The sequence below is a fragment of the Populus trichocarpa genome, chromosome 14 (genome assembly GCF_000002775.5).
Source record: "Populus trichocarpa isolate Nisqually-1 chromosome 14, P.trichocarpa_v4.1, whole genome shotgun sequence".
In the NCBI taxonomy this organism is placed as follows: domain Eukaryota; kingdom Viridiplantae; phylum Streptophyta; class Magnoliopsida; order Malpighiales; family Salicaceae; genus Populus; species Populus trichocarpa.
The window spans coordinates 5428689-5443075 of NC_037298.2; the positions used below are offsets into that span (position 1 = coordinate 5428689).

Here is a 14387-nt window from a genome sequence, read left to right on the forward strand (position 1 = left end):
GATGGACCCAACTTGGCCGAGTATTGAGCTCAAGTATCAAGAGGAGTTGTCCTTGAGTGTACAACGGATTTAGAGTATGTTTGGTATTGCGGTAATTGTTGTGGTTGTAGTTTGAAAAAAATTATTTTATAAAAAATACTTTTAGTTGAGGTTGGTTTGAAAAAATAGGTGTTTGGTTAAAACTGTGGTTAAAATTGAGATTGAAGAAAAAATAGTTTAATGTGTTTGGTTAAAAATGCTTTTGAAATTGAGGTTATAAAATAATTTTTAAAAATATATATTAATATTAATGGTTTTTAATTTAAATTTTGTAGATTTAACTATTGCTATTACTTCATGAAATAAATAATACTTTATATAAAATATTTTTTATTATTCCACTAAACCATCTACAATTTCATTACGTACAAAATTCATCCGACAAGAATTACAGTTTTCATAATTTTTTAAGCGTGTAATAAAATTAGATAAAATATTATCAGGAATAAAATTGATTTGATATTACAGTGCGAGTGAATTTAATTCACTCTACACTAGTTTTTCAGGAAAAAAATATTGTTTACATGACAATGCGAGTAAATTTAATTCACTCTAAACTAGTTTTTTTTTTTAAAAATGTACAAAAATTAAACACACCAAAAAAAAAATTGTTCATGCGAACAGTGCAAGTTAATTGCACTATTGGCGTGCACAGTGCAAGTGAATTGCACTGTGCACGTAAACGTTGAAATTCGAAAAGCAGCCAGGAGCTGCTTCGCCAAAATCGCGTGCAAAACGTGAATTATCATGGGCCCCACCACAATTAAATTGTGTTTTTTACATAACCAAACATGATATTTGTTGTGGCTGTTTCAAACATAGAAGCAACCACGCAAACAAACGGCCTCTTAACTTGGCGTTGACTCTGCTAAATACCAAGTCTAAGTGCCAAGATGACTAATCCCGGGGAGAACCCATTTTGACATGGACTTGGTTAAGTGCTGAATTCAAGTACCAAGAAAGACCCTTAACAAACACCAACTATCAAAGATTTATTTTTATCTTCGGAGATCATTTAAGGATGAGAAGAATTCTTTTAATAGACCACCATGGAAGGATTATCATGAAAGATTATATCATGAAAATTTGTCTCATATTAATAATAATGACATGAATATTTATACCCTATTAAATGACTAAGTTAAATGCCTTTATCCTTCTAAGAAAGAGATAATTATTGGATCTGAAGAATATAAATAGCCCTTAAACCATTCAGATAAGAGTTCAAAACTCATATTCTAAATAGATAAGTTTTTTTGAGTATTATAATATTTATCACATCAAAATAAGAATAAACATTTTTGTTTTTGAAATTTAATATTTTTTACTATATTTATTATTTATTTCTCTTATAAAAATTATTAATTTTATTATCAAAGTGTCCACAAGCCTCTCAAAAAAGAACCTTTTAAAGACACTAGAAGGCATTCATCGTGAGATAATTTCTATATTGTGGAGAATAGAAATTTTTGAACAATAACCTTTGATTCACTCATGATGCAACCACGAACAATCGTATTTTTAAATATATTGGATTTTGGAGCACGTGAATTAACATTGAAACCCTCCGATATGGAGACCTGAAAAATGTTGAATTGGAGATGCTACTCTAATATTAAACTTGCCACGATCCCCGGTTTCCTCCGTGCATCTTCAAATAAAGGTGGCGTCTATGTAGTCAGCGTTGGCGAGTAATTTCATTCAAATTGTTTGCCAGTGCCATAGCTGCCAGTGCAGTGAGTCATCCGATACGTCTCCTACACCCGTGTATGTTCTTTTCTATTAAATTCCAATAAAAGGAAGTGCCAAAGACTCGATAGTATGGTGAAAACAGATCAGCCCACTTCCAAACCTGATAAGCTGATTAAGGTTGCACTGCATATCTTTAAAATTTGATTTTTTTAAAATGATTTTTTTAATGTTTTTGGATCGTTTTGATGTGCTGATATTAATTTTTTTTTTAATGTATTTCTAAACAAAAAAAACATTTTGAATCACCACCATTACTATACTTCTAAACACATCTGTCCGACAAGATACCTGTGTTTTTGAGGATAGGATCAGCCTTCAGTAAAATTTTATTTTCCATACTGTTTCTGTTGACAACGAAGCAGCAAGTAGAATAATCCATTCTCATAGGTGGAGTACTTGTGGACATTTACTGGTAGCTAGTTAACTAGCAATATCAATCGTTTGTACTTCTTTGATTACCATCATCTGGATTATAAGCTGCTTGTAAGAAGCCCGAAGTTCAAAGGGGCATTGACCTGGGTGAACAAGGGGCATTTTTCTAACCTGGGTGAACAAGATATTGAGATTGCAACCATATATAGTAAGTGGTTTTGTGGTAAAAATTTGAGATCAGCAAGTAAAATAATGTTTGATATTATGGTAACGACTGCTTTTTAAAGTGTTTTTTGCTTAGAAATACATCAAATTAATATTTTATACTGTTTAAGATTTTATTTTAACATCAGCTAATCAAAACAATCTAAAATCACAAAAAAAAAACTAATTTAAAGCAAAAACTAAAAAATAAAAGATTTTCAAAAATAATTTTTGAACACAGAAAGAAATAGCGGCAATCCGGGATTATGAATTGGATTGCAACTTGCAAGTGACCGCGCTTAAAAAGTGGAGGATGATTAACGAAATCCCAGGTAAACATAAATAAATAAATAATCTGGGTTTGATGGTTAAAGGTAGACGTTTCTTCTTTAAGAAATTTAAATCTTAATCAGAGGGTGAGAACCAAAGGATGAATTTAATTTCAATGTGCAGGAACACAGCTAATAAGGTGAGAACCGGAAAAAGAAGGAAAAAACGGGAAGTCGTTGCCAAGTTGAAGCATTGAATGGCATCAATAAATTGTGTTTATTATCGCTGGCATGTGCTGTTATATTGCGACAGTGTAGTCGGTATACGGTTTTGTATGCGTAATGGCTGGGGACATGATGACGAGAGGTAATTTGGTCAGTTCGCATAATGACAAAGCAAGGAATTTCACCTTCCTTGGTTTTATGAATAAGCGAATCTCATCTTGTTAAAACTTATGTAAGCCTGGATAATAGCTTTTAATGCATCCATACACACTGAAGCAATAATTGGTATACTTATTAGATCTAGATTTGGGACTCAACTCGATACAAAACCTTGAATATAGTTTGGGTGAGTTATCCATGTCAACCAATTTCTAATTAGATCCATTAACTGTTGATGTTTTTAGACCCAACCCAAGCTAGAAAATGGGTTAGTCGGGTCTCAAATAAGGCTGCTAGATTTTTGAGAAAGAATATGTTGTCATACATAATAGGAAAGATTGTATAGGAGCATGTTTGCGATTGCTTTTTAAAATGCTTCTAACTCGAAAATGCATTCAAATAATATATTTTTTTATTTTTTAAAAATTATTTTTGATATTAGTGCATTAAAATGAACTGAAAACACCAAAAAATATAAATTTAAAATAAATAAAAAAATTCTTTTAAAATGAAAAAACAAGACTGAATTAGCTCTGCCCAAATCTCCCTCTGCCCACCCTCCCCTCTTGATTATGCAGTATGCACCAACGCTTTTGGACGGTTTTAGGCATCGTCGCATCTTGTTCACATGATTATGAATCTGTTGCTTAAAGCAAACACTTCATTATATGCAACAATCCCTTGGAGGATAGAAAAAAAAGGGATCAAAACCTATCTTGGAAAAAGATCAATGTATAGGCTGCTGGGCTGTTGTCAAGTTGAAGGATCCAATTTTGGTGAGAAAATCAACATGTTGATACATTGCATCCATGCTTGCTGGTAAACAGATCTCCTTCTGTAATTACTTACCATACAGGCTAATTGGTTTGGAACTAGGAGCATGCAACAACTTCAATCAATCAATTCTATATGTTTTTACTCTGTAAAAGATTATTTAATCTAAGATTCTGGGCAAGAATACATGATCAGAGGGATCATCACTTGTAAATCGATTGAACATGAAAAAGGGAACGGATCTATTTTTCACAAATTAAATGAGCATAAAGGAAAGTGAAGAGTGGCTTGATCATCATTTGAGTGGGGATAAACCTATGGGCATGCACTTTCCATGCGGGTGTTTACTTTTTTTCTTTTTGTCAAAATGGGCAGACTGTTCTAAGTACTGTTGATAATTGAGCTCTCTTACTAGCTCCCTTTCACCTTCCGGCAATGTTTTTTAAATGTTTTAAAGGTATAGTACCTTCCATGTAAGAACCGTGAAAACTTACATCAAGGATTTTTTTTATTTTTCTATATTGATTTATTTTTTTAATGATAAACAAGTTGACAGAAACGATTTGATCTTTTGAATAATATAAATTTTATTAAAAAAAGTTATTGATACTTGCAAGGCATACGATATCGAGCCACCCGTACTCTTTAGACGGCATTGTTTCATCACCAAATTTCATCTTTTGGAGTAACGTTGAAAGAGCCTTGTCATATTTTTTTATTGGTGTCAAATGAGTTTTTTTGTCTTTTTATGTTCTATTTTTTTATTTTTTGATTATTAATATATTTTTTATTTATATTATTTAAATTACTCAAACTTATTAAACATTATTCAGTCAATGACTGGTTTTTTTAAGAACAATTGTGTCATCTTAACATTTTTTTATATTGAAAAAAAATTGGTTCGGTGTAGGACAAGCCACAATCAAGTGAAGATATCTATATCATGACGTGGCAGGACTTGGAGGTAAGGTGGGCTAAACGCATACTTATATTAAGGAAATGTTACTTGTCACATCAAGATTTAATTAACCTTACATTTTGTTACGTAGCTCTGATATTGTTTCTGTTGTTTGCTGTTATTCTTTTCTTTCCTTTTCTCTTTAATTTTAGATGCAGTTGATTCCATAATCTCTTGTTATACTCCAAGACACATGCACACAGGAACCGACAAGTGCTTGTACCATGCAATAAAATTCAAACTCCATGGTTGAATGTCCTGAAGAATTATTTGCTAATTGGGTTTATATGGATCTAAATACTGTTACGAACTTTTTATCAGGAAACAAAAACCCCTGAATGCCAACAAGTTGTTGTTCAACTTGTCAATGATCCTTGTCAATGATCAAGGTCATCTAATTGGATTATAGTAGTGGGCCTAGTGGCCCATGACAGATTGTTGTTGAGAAGTCTCGATTGGCTGTCTTGATTAGGCCCCGAAGTTGCCTAGAGGTTTTTGAATGTTTTTTAGGCCTCATGGAACTTGTAGCCCAGCCTTCTCGTGTACATGGTGATGCGTATTTGTTAATTAAATCTAACGCTTCAATGGGTATCACTGGAGGCTTGATTCAAGTTTATAATCTTCGGTATGAAATTTAGAGGAGGTAACGAGAAAGAAATTTCTTAGGAACACATCAATCTAAATACGGGTTGCTTCCCTCAAATCCAACCAGGAATATTCTTAATTAAGGTATATAGGGCTAGCTCGAGAAACATTTTACAATCTCTCTTCTCCTTTTGCTTTATCTGGAGGCTCTTTAACAGAAGAAATTCCTCTCCGGGATCCTACTCAGCGAGGTCGAGTGCAGAGTCAAGTGACGTGACCTGCCAGTCACGTTACAGATATAGGCCAAGAGAAGAACGGAGGAGGAATCATCAAACATGGGATTCACGAATGGATGATTAAAATACATGCTTCATAAGATTTGGGAATCATGGTGACATGCTAAGGAATGATATGGTTGCTTCTTTTAATGAATAAAGAAGAAAAAGCCATCTCTCTTTAAAATATTATACTTGGACGCCAAGCATAGGATAATCCTGAACTAAAACACAATTATCTAGTAGATCAAGTATGTGAACTCTATTGATTATTTGTGACTCAAAGCACAACAGTCACAGCTTGTTATTTGCGTACACAATTCAGTGTCATCACATCCCCTACCCGCTAAAACAGTCACAATCCAACCCCAGCTTTGTAAATATAAAAGGAAATACATGTAACACAGACTCAACAGAAGAATGAATGAAATGAGAGCAAGAAAAGAAAAAATGCACACAACCTAATTTATTAACACACAAGGCACGATATGTACAAATTCTACAATGTTGATCGCTACTATTCTCGCCGAATGCAGGGCACTGATCTGGTGGTCATGGTCGCAAAAACTGCCATGGAAATCAAGTTGTCTTCATACCGTAGCAAGAAGCGCTTGCACATCGGGCTCGTGATTTTTACCCTTGAAGTAGTGCAGATCCTTGTTCATTCATTTGATGCTGTGTTTAGTAGAGCTTCCAAACTGTACTGTTGTGTACATGATTTCATGGCAAAGTAAAAGAAGTGCCATGTCAAGTCATACAAAAGGTTGCTTGCATTCCCGCCTAGACACAAGATCGGTCAATAAACGAATAGAAAACTGTCTTCTACGACTCCACACTTGCTCACACTTTCCTTCAACTCAGCTGGAATCAAATGATTTCCACACTCTGAATTTTCATTTACACGGATGGATAAATTTTATTCCATCAGATCTCCGAAAATGGCTTCTTCCATCAAATCTTCAAAAATGGCCTCACCAATTTCAACAAGGATAGTTTCAATATCACATCGAAGGTCCATCCATGTTCCAGTTTTTGCCATATCTTTCTTAACAAGCTGATCCAAAGTATGAGGCATTGGCAATGGGAGGAGATGCCAAGAGACTCCTTCCCAAACCTCATAAATGCTATTTTTCATGTCTGGGGCAGGCCGGATGGTAGATTTTACAAATGATAACCCAGGGAAGCAACCAAAATACCGCTCATATACCTCCACAAGAGCTTCGTTAGCAGAATCAAAGAGAAGCTTCTTGTCACAACAAAGCTGGTTGGAAAAGAATTCTACCTCAAAAAATATTGATGGGTCAAGAAGCTGTTCTGAAGAATGTGACCTCATATAAAATTCATCCCACTTCATGCCAGATGCTTGAAGCACTGCTTTTACATACTCAAATACCGATTCCTTGTCATCTACAGAAGCTTTCAGAGGGATGTTTCGATCTGCAGCTGAAGGTTCATGTTCTTCAAATTGAATTCTCAAGGGTTGCACTGGCAGTTCAACTGATAGATAAGAGAATGAACTAAAATTAGCTTGAGAACCATGTGATGTGAATTCCTAAACAAATACTGAAAGTCACTAAACTTTCTTTATGAAGACCTACCAGGTTCAAGTCTGCTGCTTGCTGGGGTGATCTCCTCCTCTGGGAAAAGTGGCTCAAGAACAGATATAGGACTGGGCCGTTCTCGTATCTCAGATGTAACCTCTAGACAACTAAGTTTTTTGGTGTTTGAAGTGGTGGATGGAGATGTTAATGGAGAAGATAGAGGTTGGTTTTCTTCAAATGATTCCTGAAAAGCACAGTAGAATTATTAGAATAAAATGTTAAAGATATGTGATGAACTGAAAAGGACAGGCAACCAGTAAAATTACATGTTCCAAGCATTCTGAATATTCTTTTTTATCACAAACGTCAGACATATCACCATTTTGGTGTTCATCAAGAGGCGAGCTGCTTGGTTCAGAAAGAGTATCTAAGATATTGCTCTCTTCTTCAATTGCAGTTTTTTTTACAACCTCCACTTCACCTGCATAAAATTTTGAGAAGGCCTATATTAGAAAAAATTATCAGCATGGTGATTAATCTATCTACATCCTATGATAAAAAAAAACTACCTTCAGAAGGCATCTCATCTCTGATAGAGCAAAAGGTTTTCTCTTCTTTATCATGAAGTTCATTTGAGGCACTTGCATTTGGGTTTGAAGAAGCTTGTTTTTTATCCCAGATGCTGTCATTGGAAACAGATGACAGAGGCTCTGAGTTTAATGCTGTTCGACCTAAATGGCTGACAATGGTTTCATGTTTCTGAAATTTTTCACTGGCAGAAAATCTCATCTGTGCTGTCAGAAAGCCTTGCTCCCAATCCCTTCCTGGACTACCAAGCGGCGAAAAATTGTACTCGGGAAGGGAGAGAATCCTGCCAAGGGTTTTTGGCACAGGCCCGCTTGAAAAATCCACATCCCCCTGGCCAGTGCTCAGCATCTCAGAGAGATGTTTCTTGGCCTCGATGTAGATGTTAGATGGCCTTTGCTTGGGATAAATAACAGCTTCATCTTCCACACTTATTTCAGATTCTTTCAACTTGCAAGTCTTCTCTCTCATTTTGCCACCCATGGGAGGTCTAGCAATTTTTTCAATAAAGAAGTGGTCTTTACTTGGAGAATTCCTTCCAAGGTTCTCCTTGAATCCTTTTTCACTATTTCCCACAGCATGTTTGTTAAAAAATCTCTTTGAAGTCCCATCAGTAGAGGTTTCCTGCTTTTCCTTTCCCATTGCATTTTTCAACTTTCTTTTAATTTCAGTCAGAGAAAAGTGAGAAGCAGATCTCTCAATTGGTCCCTTGTTTCTGATGATGAATTGAGATTCTGGTGATGATCCAATACTGCTTTCATTTTCAGGTAGTAGCAAGCTTGTCGGGCCAGGCTTTAATATTACAATTCTATTTGAAGCTTGAGATGCCTTATTTTCCTTTGATGGGTTCTTTTCCAGAGATTTGGTCTTTTTTCTGAAAAATTTGCGTTGTTTACCATGGATAGCCTCGCCAGAATGTCTGAAGCCATGAAGCCCCTGTTCTAACAAGTTAGATACGGCAAGTAACTTGGAGTCGCCATCTTTCTCAACCTGAGCATTCCACAAGTTTTGAACATGCTTCACCATTATGGACTTTGGACCTTGTAAGAGTTTTAGAAACAATTCCTCATCAGAAGTTAGAATCTGAAGTGCATCCCTCAGTTCTTTGGATGGGTGGAGGTCCCCATCTTCAGTGACATGTTTCCTGTCAATAAGTTTCTCATTTATGAGTTTTATTACCTCACTCAATTTCTCTTCGAAGTCAGGATTCTTTTGGTTTGGCTGATGTTGAACTTCATCATGTTGGTCATGCTCCACATAATCTATGCTTTTCTGATGGATCTGATGGCAGAAATCCTCCATTATTTCACCTATATCAAGACTTTTCGTAGATTGCTTCTCTAAATTATGAAGGCAATGCTGTTCAGATTCCAAGCTTTCAGCAACATTAAGATCCTCCAAGTGTATATCACAACTTTTTGTGCGACTTTTTTTTCTCTTGTGGTTCTTCGTTCTGTGGTTTCCATTTTCTGAATTTGACTGTTTTGGTTCTACCTCAGGATTGTTTATTTCATTCTTTGTGTCTAGCTCACTGAACATCTCTTCTTCCATGAGCTTTTTCACACTCAGCTTATTGGTATCACTTGTTGCTTTTCTGCTCTCTTCACCATCCTGATATATTTAAAATAGGAAAAATAAGTAATTTACAGGTAGCTTACTCATCACAACAGGCGTTCATTGCAAATATCAAGAAAATTTTGGAAGACAAATTGAGTTTGGATGCATAAGCTGACAACACTTACAATTATGCCTTGGCAGTTTTCACTAAGATTGTCAGGCTTTTTCTTAGGAGTTCCAGTAACTGCAGAAGAAAAGAGATTCACTGATATGTTTCATAAGCTTAAAGCAAGAATACTAGAAATCTATCTTTAACCAATGACCATTGTAAGGCAAAAGTACAATCAGCTTAAAACGTTTAACAAGAAGACAATCATTAAAATTCCTTATAAACACAACCACTGCCTTGACACTTCTCAAATTCACTTCCATCTAAGGGATTTATTAACAATGGAAGAAAAGCACATGCATGTTGCATGCACTAACCCATCCCTTCCACACAAAAAAGATTCCGTGGATGTGTGCATGTGTGCCTATGTGCAGCCACATATGCGCTATCTATTCAGATTGATCTGCATTTCAAAGAAAGTTTCTTACCAACAGCATGTCTGGTCCCACGCCTCCTATCTGAAATCAGCTTCTGCGTTGATCGACCATGGCGGAAGTCAAACATACTCATTAAACCCCACATGCAGCCCGATTGGTCTCTTTCATATCGCACAGGGCGTCTCTGTGATTTTTTTGCCATAATGAGTGGCTAGTTCTTTGACTGTATTATGCTTTGTTGATCCAGATTTTCTCGCAGGCAGTGCTATGGTATCTGATTTATTTGAGGAAGTGGATGAGAAAAAAAAAAAAAAAAAGAAACACCAGTTGAAGAGTATTAACCAGACTTGTTTTCAATTCAAAAGCTCATATGATGATGATTGCTCATATCAAGGATCGAAGTGGTAGTAAGTATGGTATAACATTATGCATCTATAATACTGCACATGTGATGATGATTGCTCTCTAAATCCACCGGTTAGTGATAGATTGCAGCAGCGATGGTTTCTATAATGACATCATCAGAAAATAGGTGAAGGCAAAAAAACATTTTTGACAGGTGAACCAGTAGAAAAGAGGCGGAAAGTTTTAAAACACTATTCCTCGAAGCTTGTGAAAACCTAGAAAACCATGCCCGGAAAGATGACTTCAATAAGCCTGAAACACCTAGTAACAAAAGTTTCGATAAAACATTGGGGAGACTACGAAATAGCTTCTCGTTCCAGCCTCTTCAGCGTTGAACTACATTCTCATTTTCAGACAAGAATACATAGCTAAAAAATAAACAAGTAACCAAGGAGCAAATAAAACGAGATAAAGATAAAGACACATTTTATCGGCAAACATAAGGCCATACATGCTACAAACATTCTGAAACAGAAATTCAGCTAACCCTCAAAACATGTTCATCAGGTACCTTTGGCATAGAATCCTAGCAGTAATCTTAAAAGGCATGATTGTCACTCAGAGAGAAGCAAAACTTTAGTCCAGAGTATTAAACTTTCTTTATTTTAATCTTTATGATCATCAAAAGTGATATTAAAAATATATAGCGAAGTTCACATCTGGTATAATGTGTATATAAATTTTGGCAAGACAAAGAAATGGACTACATAGAACAATTACCTCAGGTTCGATTAAGCCAAGAAGAACAACGATATGCAGCCAGGTACAGTACACACAGTCAGAGGACAGTAAAAATTCCAATTTCAACAACTCAAAGGAGCTTCCTAGAAGAGTCAAGTTTAAGCTTGTCCAGACTTTCTTTGCATGGCAAGGCACTCAATTCCCTAACCAGCGCCTGAGGTCTCAAACTTTGATCTTTCCTTGAACGAAAGGACCAGTTACATAAAAAGCTTACAAAGTGAATCACAGCTCAAGAATTCACCTTCAAAATTTCACTCAACAAAATTGATCAACTCCAAGCAAGCTTGCCTTGAAGTATATAAAAAACTCAGCTCGACAACAGCCAATTATGCATTAACTGATCAAAAAGCTCCATGATTATCTCTTTGAATGTCATATATCTCCAATCCTTGAAACACCAAAATCGAGCCTTTATTCTCTCCAATCCACAGTCAAAACCACCAAGCCAATCTTTTCATCAACACCCAAATAAAAACTCCTCGAATTCTATCGAAACGTCAAAGCAGCCAGTCAATCCTGTCCAATTCACCAATAAACAAAGAAAACCCAGATCAAGAAAAACAAAAAGAACCCAGAAAAATATTTTTCTTCTAAATTTCTATTACATGCAATGGTAAAAAAACAGGACTTTTTTTTTCTCTCTCCTGAGTGGGTATCTATCTTTTGACAACTAAAAAGAGAGGGGTATAAAATTCTTGCCAAGCATCCACCGACCCATTATAATTTGAGTGGGAAATAAAAATTTTGTGTCATATGGGCAGGCAATAAAGACCGAGAAAAAGTGGAGGTGGAGGTGTGAGAGAGAAAAGTTGAAAGCTTTACAATGTTTTTGGTACAAGGAGGAGGAGAATAAGTGACGGTTTGGTTTGGGATTGATACTGATGGGCCCAGAGAGAAGGAGAGAGATTTGTATTCGAGAAATGCTTTTGCTATTGTCTCCCTCCCCATTTTTCTCTGCTGCGCTGCTACTCCCTCCACACTCAGCAATCATCAAAGTCACAATCTTTCCCTTTCTCCTCTCTCTATAGAATACACCTTTTGTGTCTCTCTCTCTCTTGGCACTTGACAAGGTAAAAGAGAAAATGTTGGGGAGAGGCTGTCTTGTGTTTACTTTTTGGTTTTAGAGAGAGAGAGAGAGAGAGAGTGGTATGGCATGGATGTTGGGAAAAATGAGAATGGAGGGGCATATATAAATAATGGAGGAAAGAAAAGAAAAGGAGGGAGCAAGGTATATTTTTCCTAAAAACGTATCTCAACGGTAGTGAGAACGATGATGTATTGCTGAAAAAAACAATAATTTTTTCCCTTTTAAATCAGTATATTATATTGGGAAATCCTTTCTTGGATACTCATAAAAAAAATTGGATTGGGAAATTCCATATTTTTCAGAGAATATTATTTAACATGTTCATTGAGTCTAGATCTTCAAATTTAAATTCAATAATCATAACTTAATATATAAGAAAAATAGAAACATCATAACTCTTTGTAATTTTATTTCTTCCACCTAATCTAAATCATTGAATTCAACGTTGATGTTTAGATTTGAGACATAATTTGTTTTCATCTATATATTGATGGGTAAAACTGTCGGTGAAACTAACAATGTCCTTGAATATTAATGCTGCATTCACTTTCTTTTGGAAACGATCCCAGATAACACGTTCCCTTTTTTTTTCTCGAGGCAATGTACTCTGTGTGTGTAGTGTGTATTTTAAAGATATTTTTATATTAAAATAATATTTTTTATTTTTAATATTAGTACATTAAAATCATTATAAACCATCAATTTAATATTTTTAAATAAAATACACTTTTGAAACATTACTAGAAACCAAAACTACCGCGCTCTTGAAAGTCGTATTTGTTACACATCTCACAGCTAATTAGAAAGCAGGAATGATAGCAAGGCTGCTAGGATTGAAATCGATGCTTGTTGCTTACACAAATGGATAACTTTGTTTTGTCAACTATTTATGAAGGCAATGATTGTTTTATTTTGAATTCGAATGTGCATAGGAGATCACCTTACATTCTCTATTCCCGCGTTGGGATTTGGTTAATTTTTAATTAGGATGATGAATAAACTCTAGAACAGAACACACGGTTGTGTATCTGTCACGTTTACGAGCTCCCAATGAGAATGCTGGCTGGAAAAGGAAAGAGATGGTGGAGAAATCCAATCCAAAATGATTCTATTCCACCTCCCTTTTATAACCTTGTGGCCTGGCAGTTTGGTACAGTGAGACCTGTTCCATGCCTTCCCTTGTCAAAAATTAGTGCCTGGCTGCAACACACCTTTACTCTCTTTTATATATATATATAATAAAAAAAAAAAACAATACCTACTTCGGATCATTCTCTATCAGTTTTATAATCTAGTTTTGAGTTGTTGACCGGATAGTTTGTTTTCTGTATTATTATTAAAGGAAAAAAAAACTTAAGAGGTGGTGAATTCAAGTGTCACTTAGGCATAGTTTGTTGCCCAAGAAAATAGTAAATTTATCATTTTACTTCTAAAAAAAAAAGTGTAGGCTAATGATTGGAGGTAAGGCTGTCTTTGTAATGAGACTATTTTGACATTTTAAAATTAACTAGGAACAAGAGAGAAATTTTTATTTTCCTTGCATAGTTTAATTTTATTGATGCCTTTGGAATAAAGAATTAGTTTGTTTGCTACGAAAGGGTATTTATATCTTTTTAATTTATTGTGTACAGTTAAATTATTATATTACACTTTTAGTTAATAAAGAATTTAATTGGTTGTGGGGGTTTCTTTTGTCTGTCTCATTTTTTTAAACACAATTGTAAGACCAAATCACCTTTTAAGCAGATAAAGGGTATTTTAGTTATTTTGCAATTGGTTCTTTTATTGTTTTTTACTTTATTTTTTTTTCAATTTTATTTTTTGTAGTTGATTGACTAGAAATTAAACTTCATAATTTGTTTTAGTTTGCGTTTTATGAGGTTATCTTGGTTTCATGATCTATATCACGAGTTTCTTTGGTTAACTTTGGTGGTTTTTAGTGTCTTTTTTTTTCTTCTTAATTATATCATTCAACATTGAACTGATTGTGAATTGAGTTTCATAATTTATTATGATTTTCTTTTTATATGGTTATCTCGATCTCATGACCCCAGGTTTGGAAGATTAACTTGAGTCGACTTAGTTTATTTTTTTAATTGAATTTTATTTTTAATTTCACCTCTCAACATTATGTTGATTGAGAATTGAGTTGAATTTTTTTTATTTACTTTCTATAGGCTTATTAGGATTTCATGACCCGAGTAACAGATTTGATAGGTTAATCTTAGTTGATTCAAATCGATCTAATATGATATCGTTTCAATACTTAAAAACAATTTCATCTTATTTTTTATAGTCAAATTATATTTTTAT

General features: G+C 34.8%; 1 protein-coding gene across 2 annotated transcripts; it reads right to left on the bottom strand.

Moving 5' to 3' along the window:
* Nucleotides 1-5847: 5847 nt before the first annotated feature.
* Nucleotides 5848-12148, bottom strand: LOC7494086 (uncharacterized). Of its 2 annotated transcripts, XM_024584918.2 has the most exons (8): nt 11810-12148; nt 10967-11503; nt 9893-10115; nt 9481-9539; nt 7723-9349; nt 7480-7634; nt 7211-7397; nt 5848-7109 (listed from the first exon to the last, which is right to left on the bottom strand). In XM_024584918.2, the coding sequence occupies exons 3-8, from the start codon at nt 10041-10043 to the stop codon at nt 6529-6531; spliced, it is 2760 nt and encodes a 919-aa protein (XP_024440686.1). In that variant the 5' UTR covers nt 10044-10115; nt 10967-11503; nt 11810-12148; the 3' UTR covers nt 5848-6528. The 2 variants fall into 2 exon arrangements, with proteins under 2 accessions (XP_024440686.1, XP_002320799.1); XM_002320763.4 differs by having other exon boundaries at nt 10967-12148.
* Nucleotides 12149-14387: the final 2239 nt, after the last annotated feature.

Coding starts and splice junctions, on each gene's coding strand:
- LOC7494086 (XM_024584918.2), bottom strand. CDS start 10,043: ATGGCAAAAAAATCACAGAGACGCCCTGTGCGATATGAAAGAGACCAA. Junction 9,350..9,480: donor AAAACTGCCAAGGCATAATT/GTAAGTGTTGTC, acceptor TAAATATATCAG/GATGGTGAAGAGAGCAGAAA. Junction 7,635..7,722: donor AGATGAGATGCCTTCTGAAG/GTAGTTTTTTTT, acceptor AATTTTATGCAG/GTGAAGTGGAGGTTGTAAAA.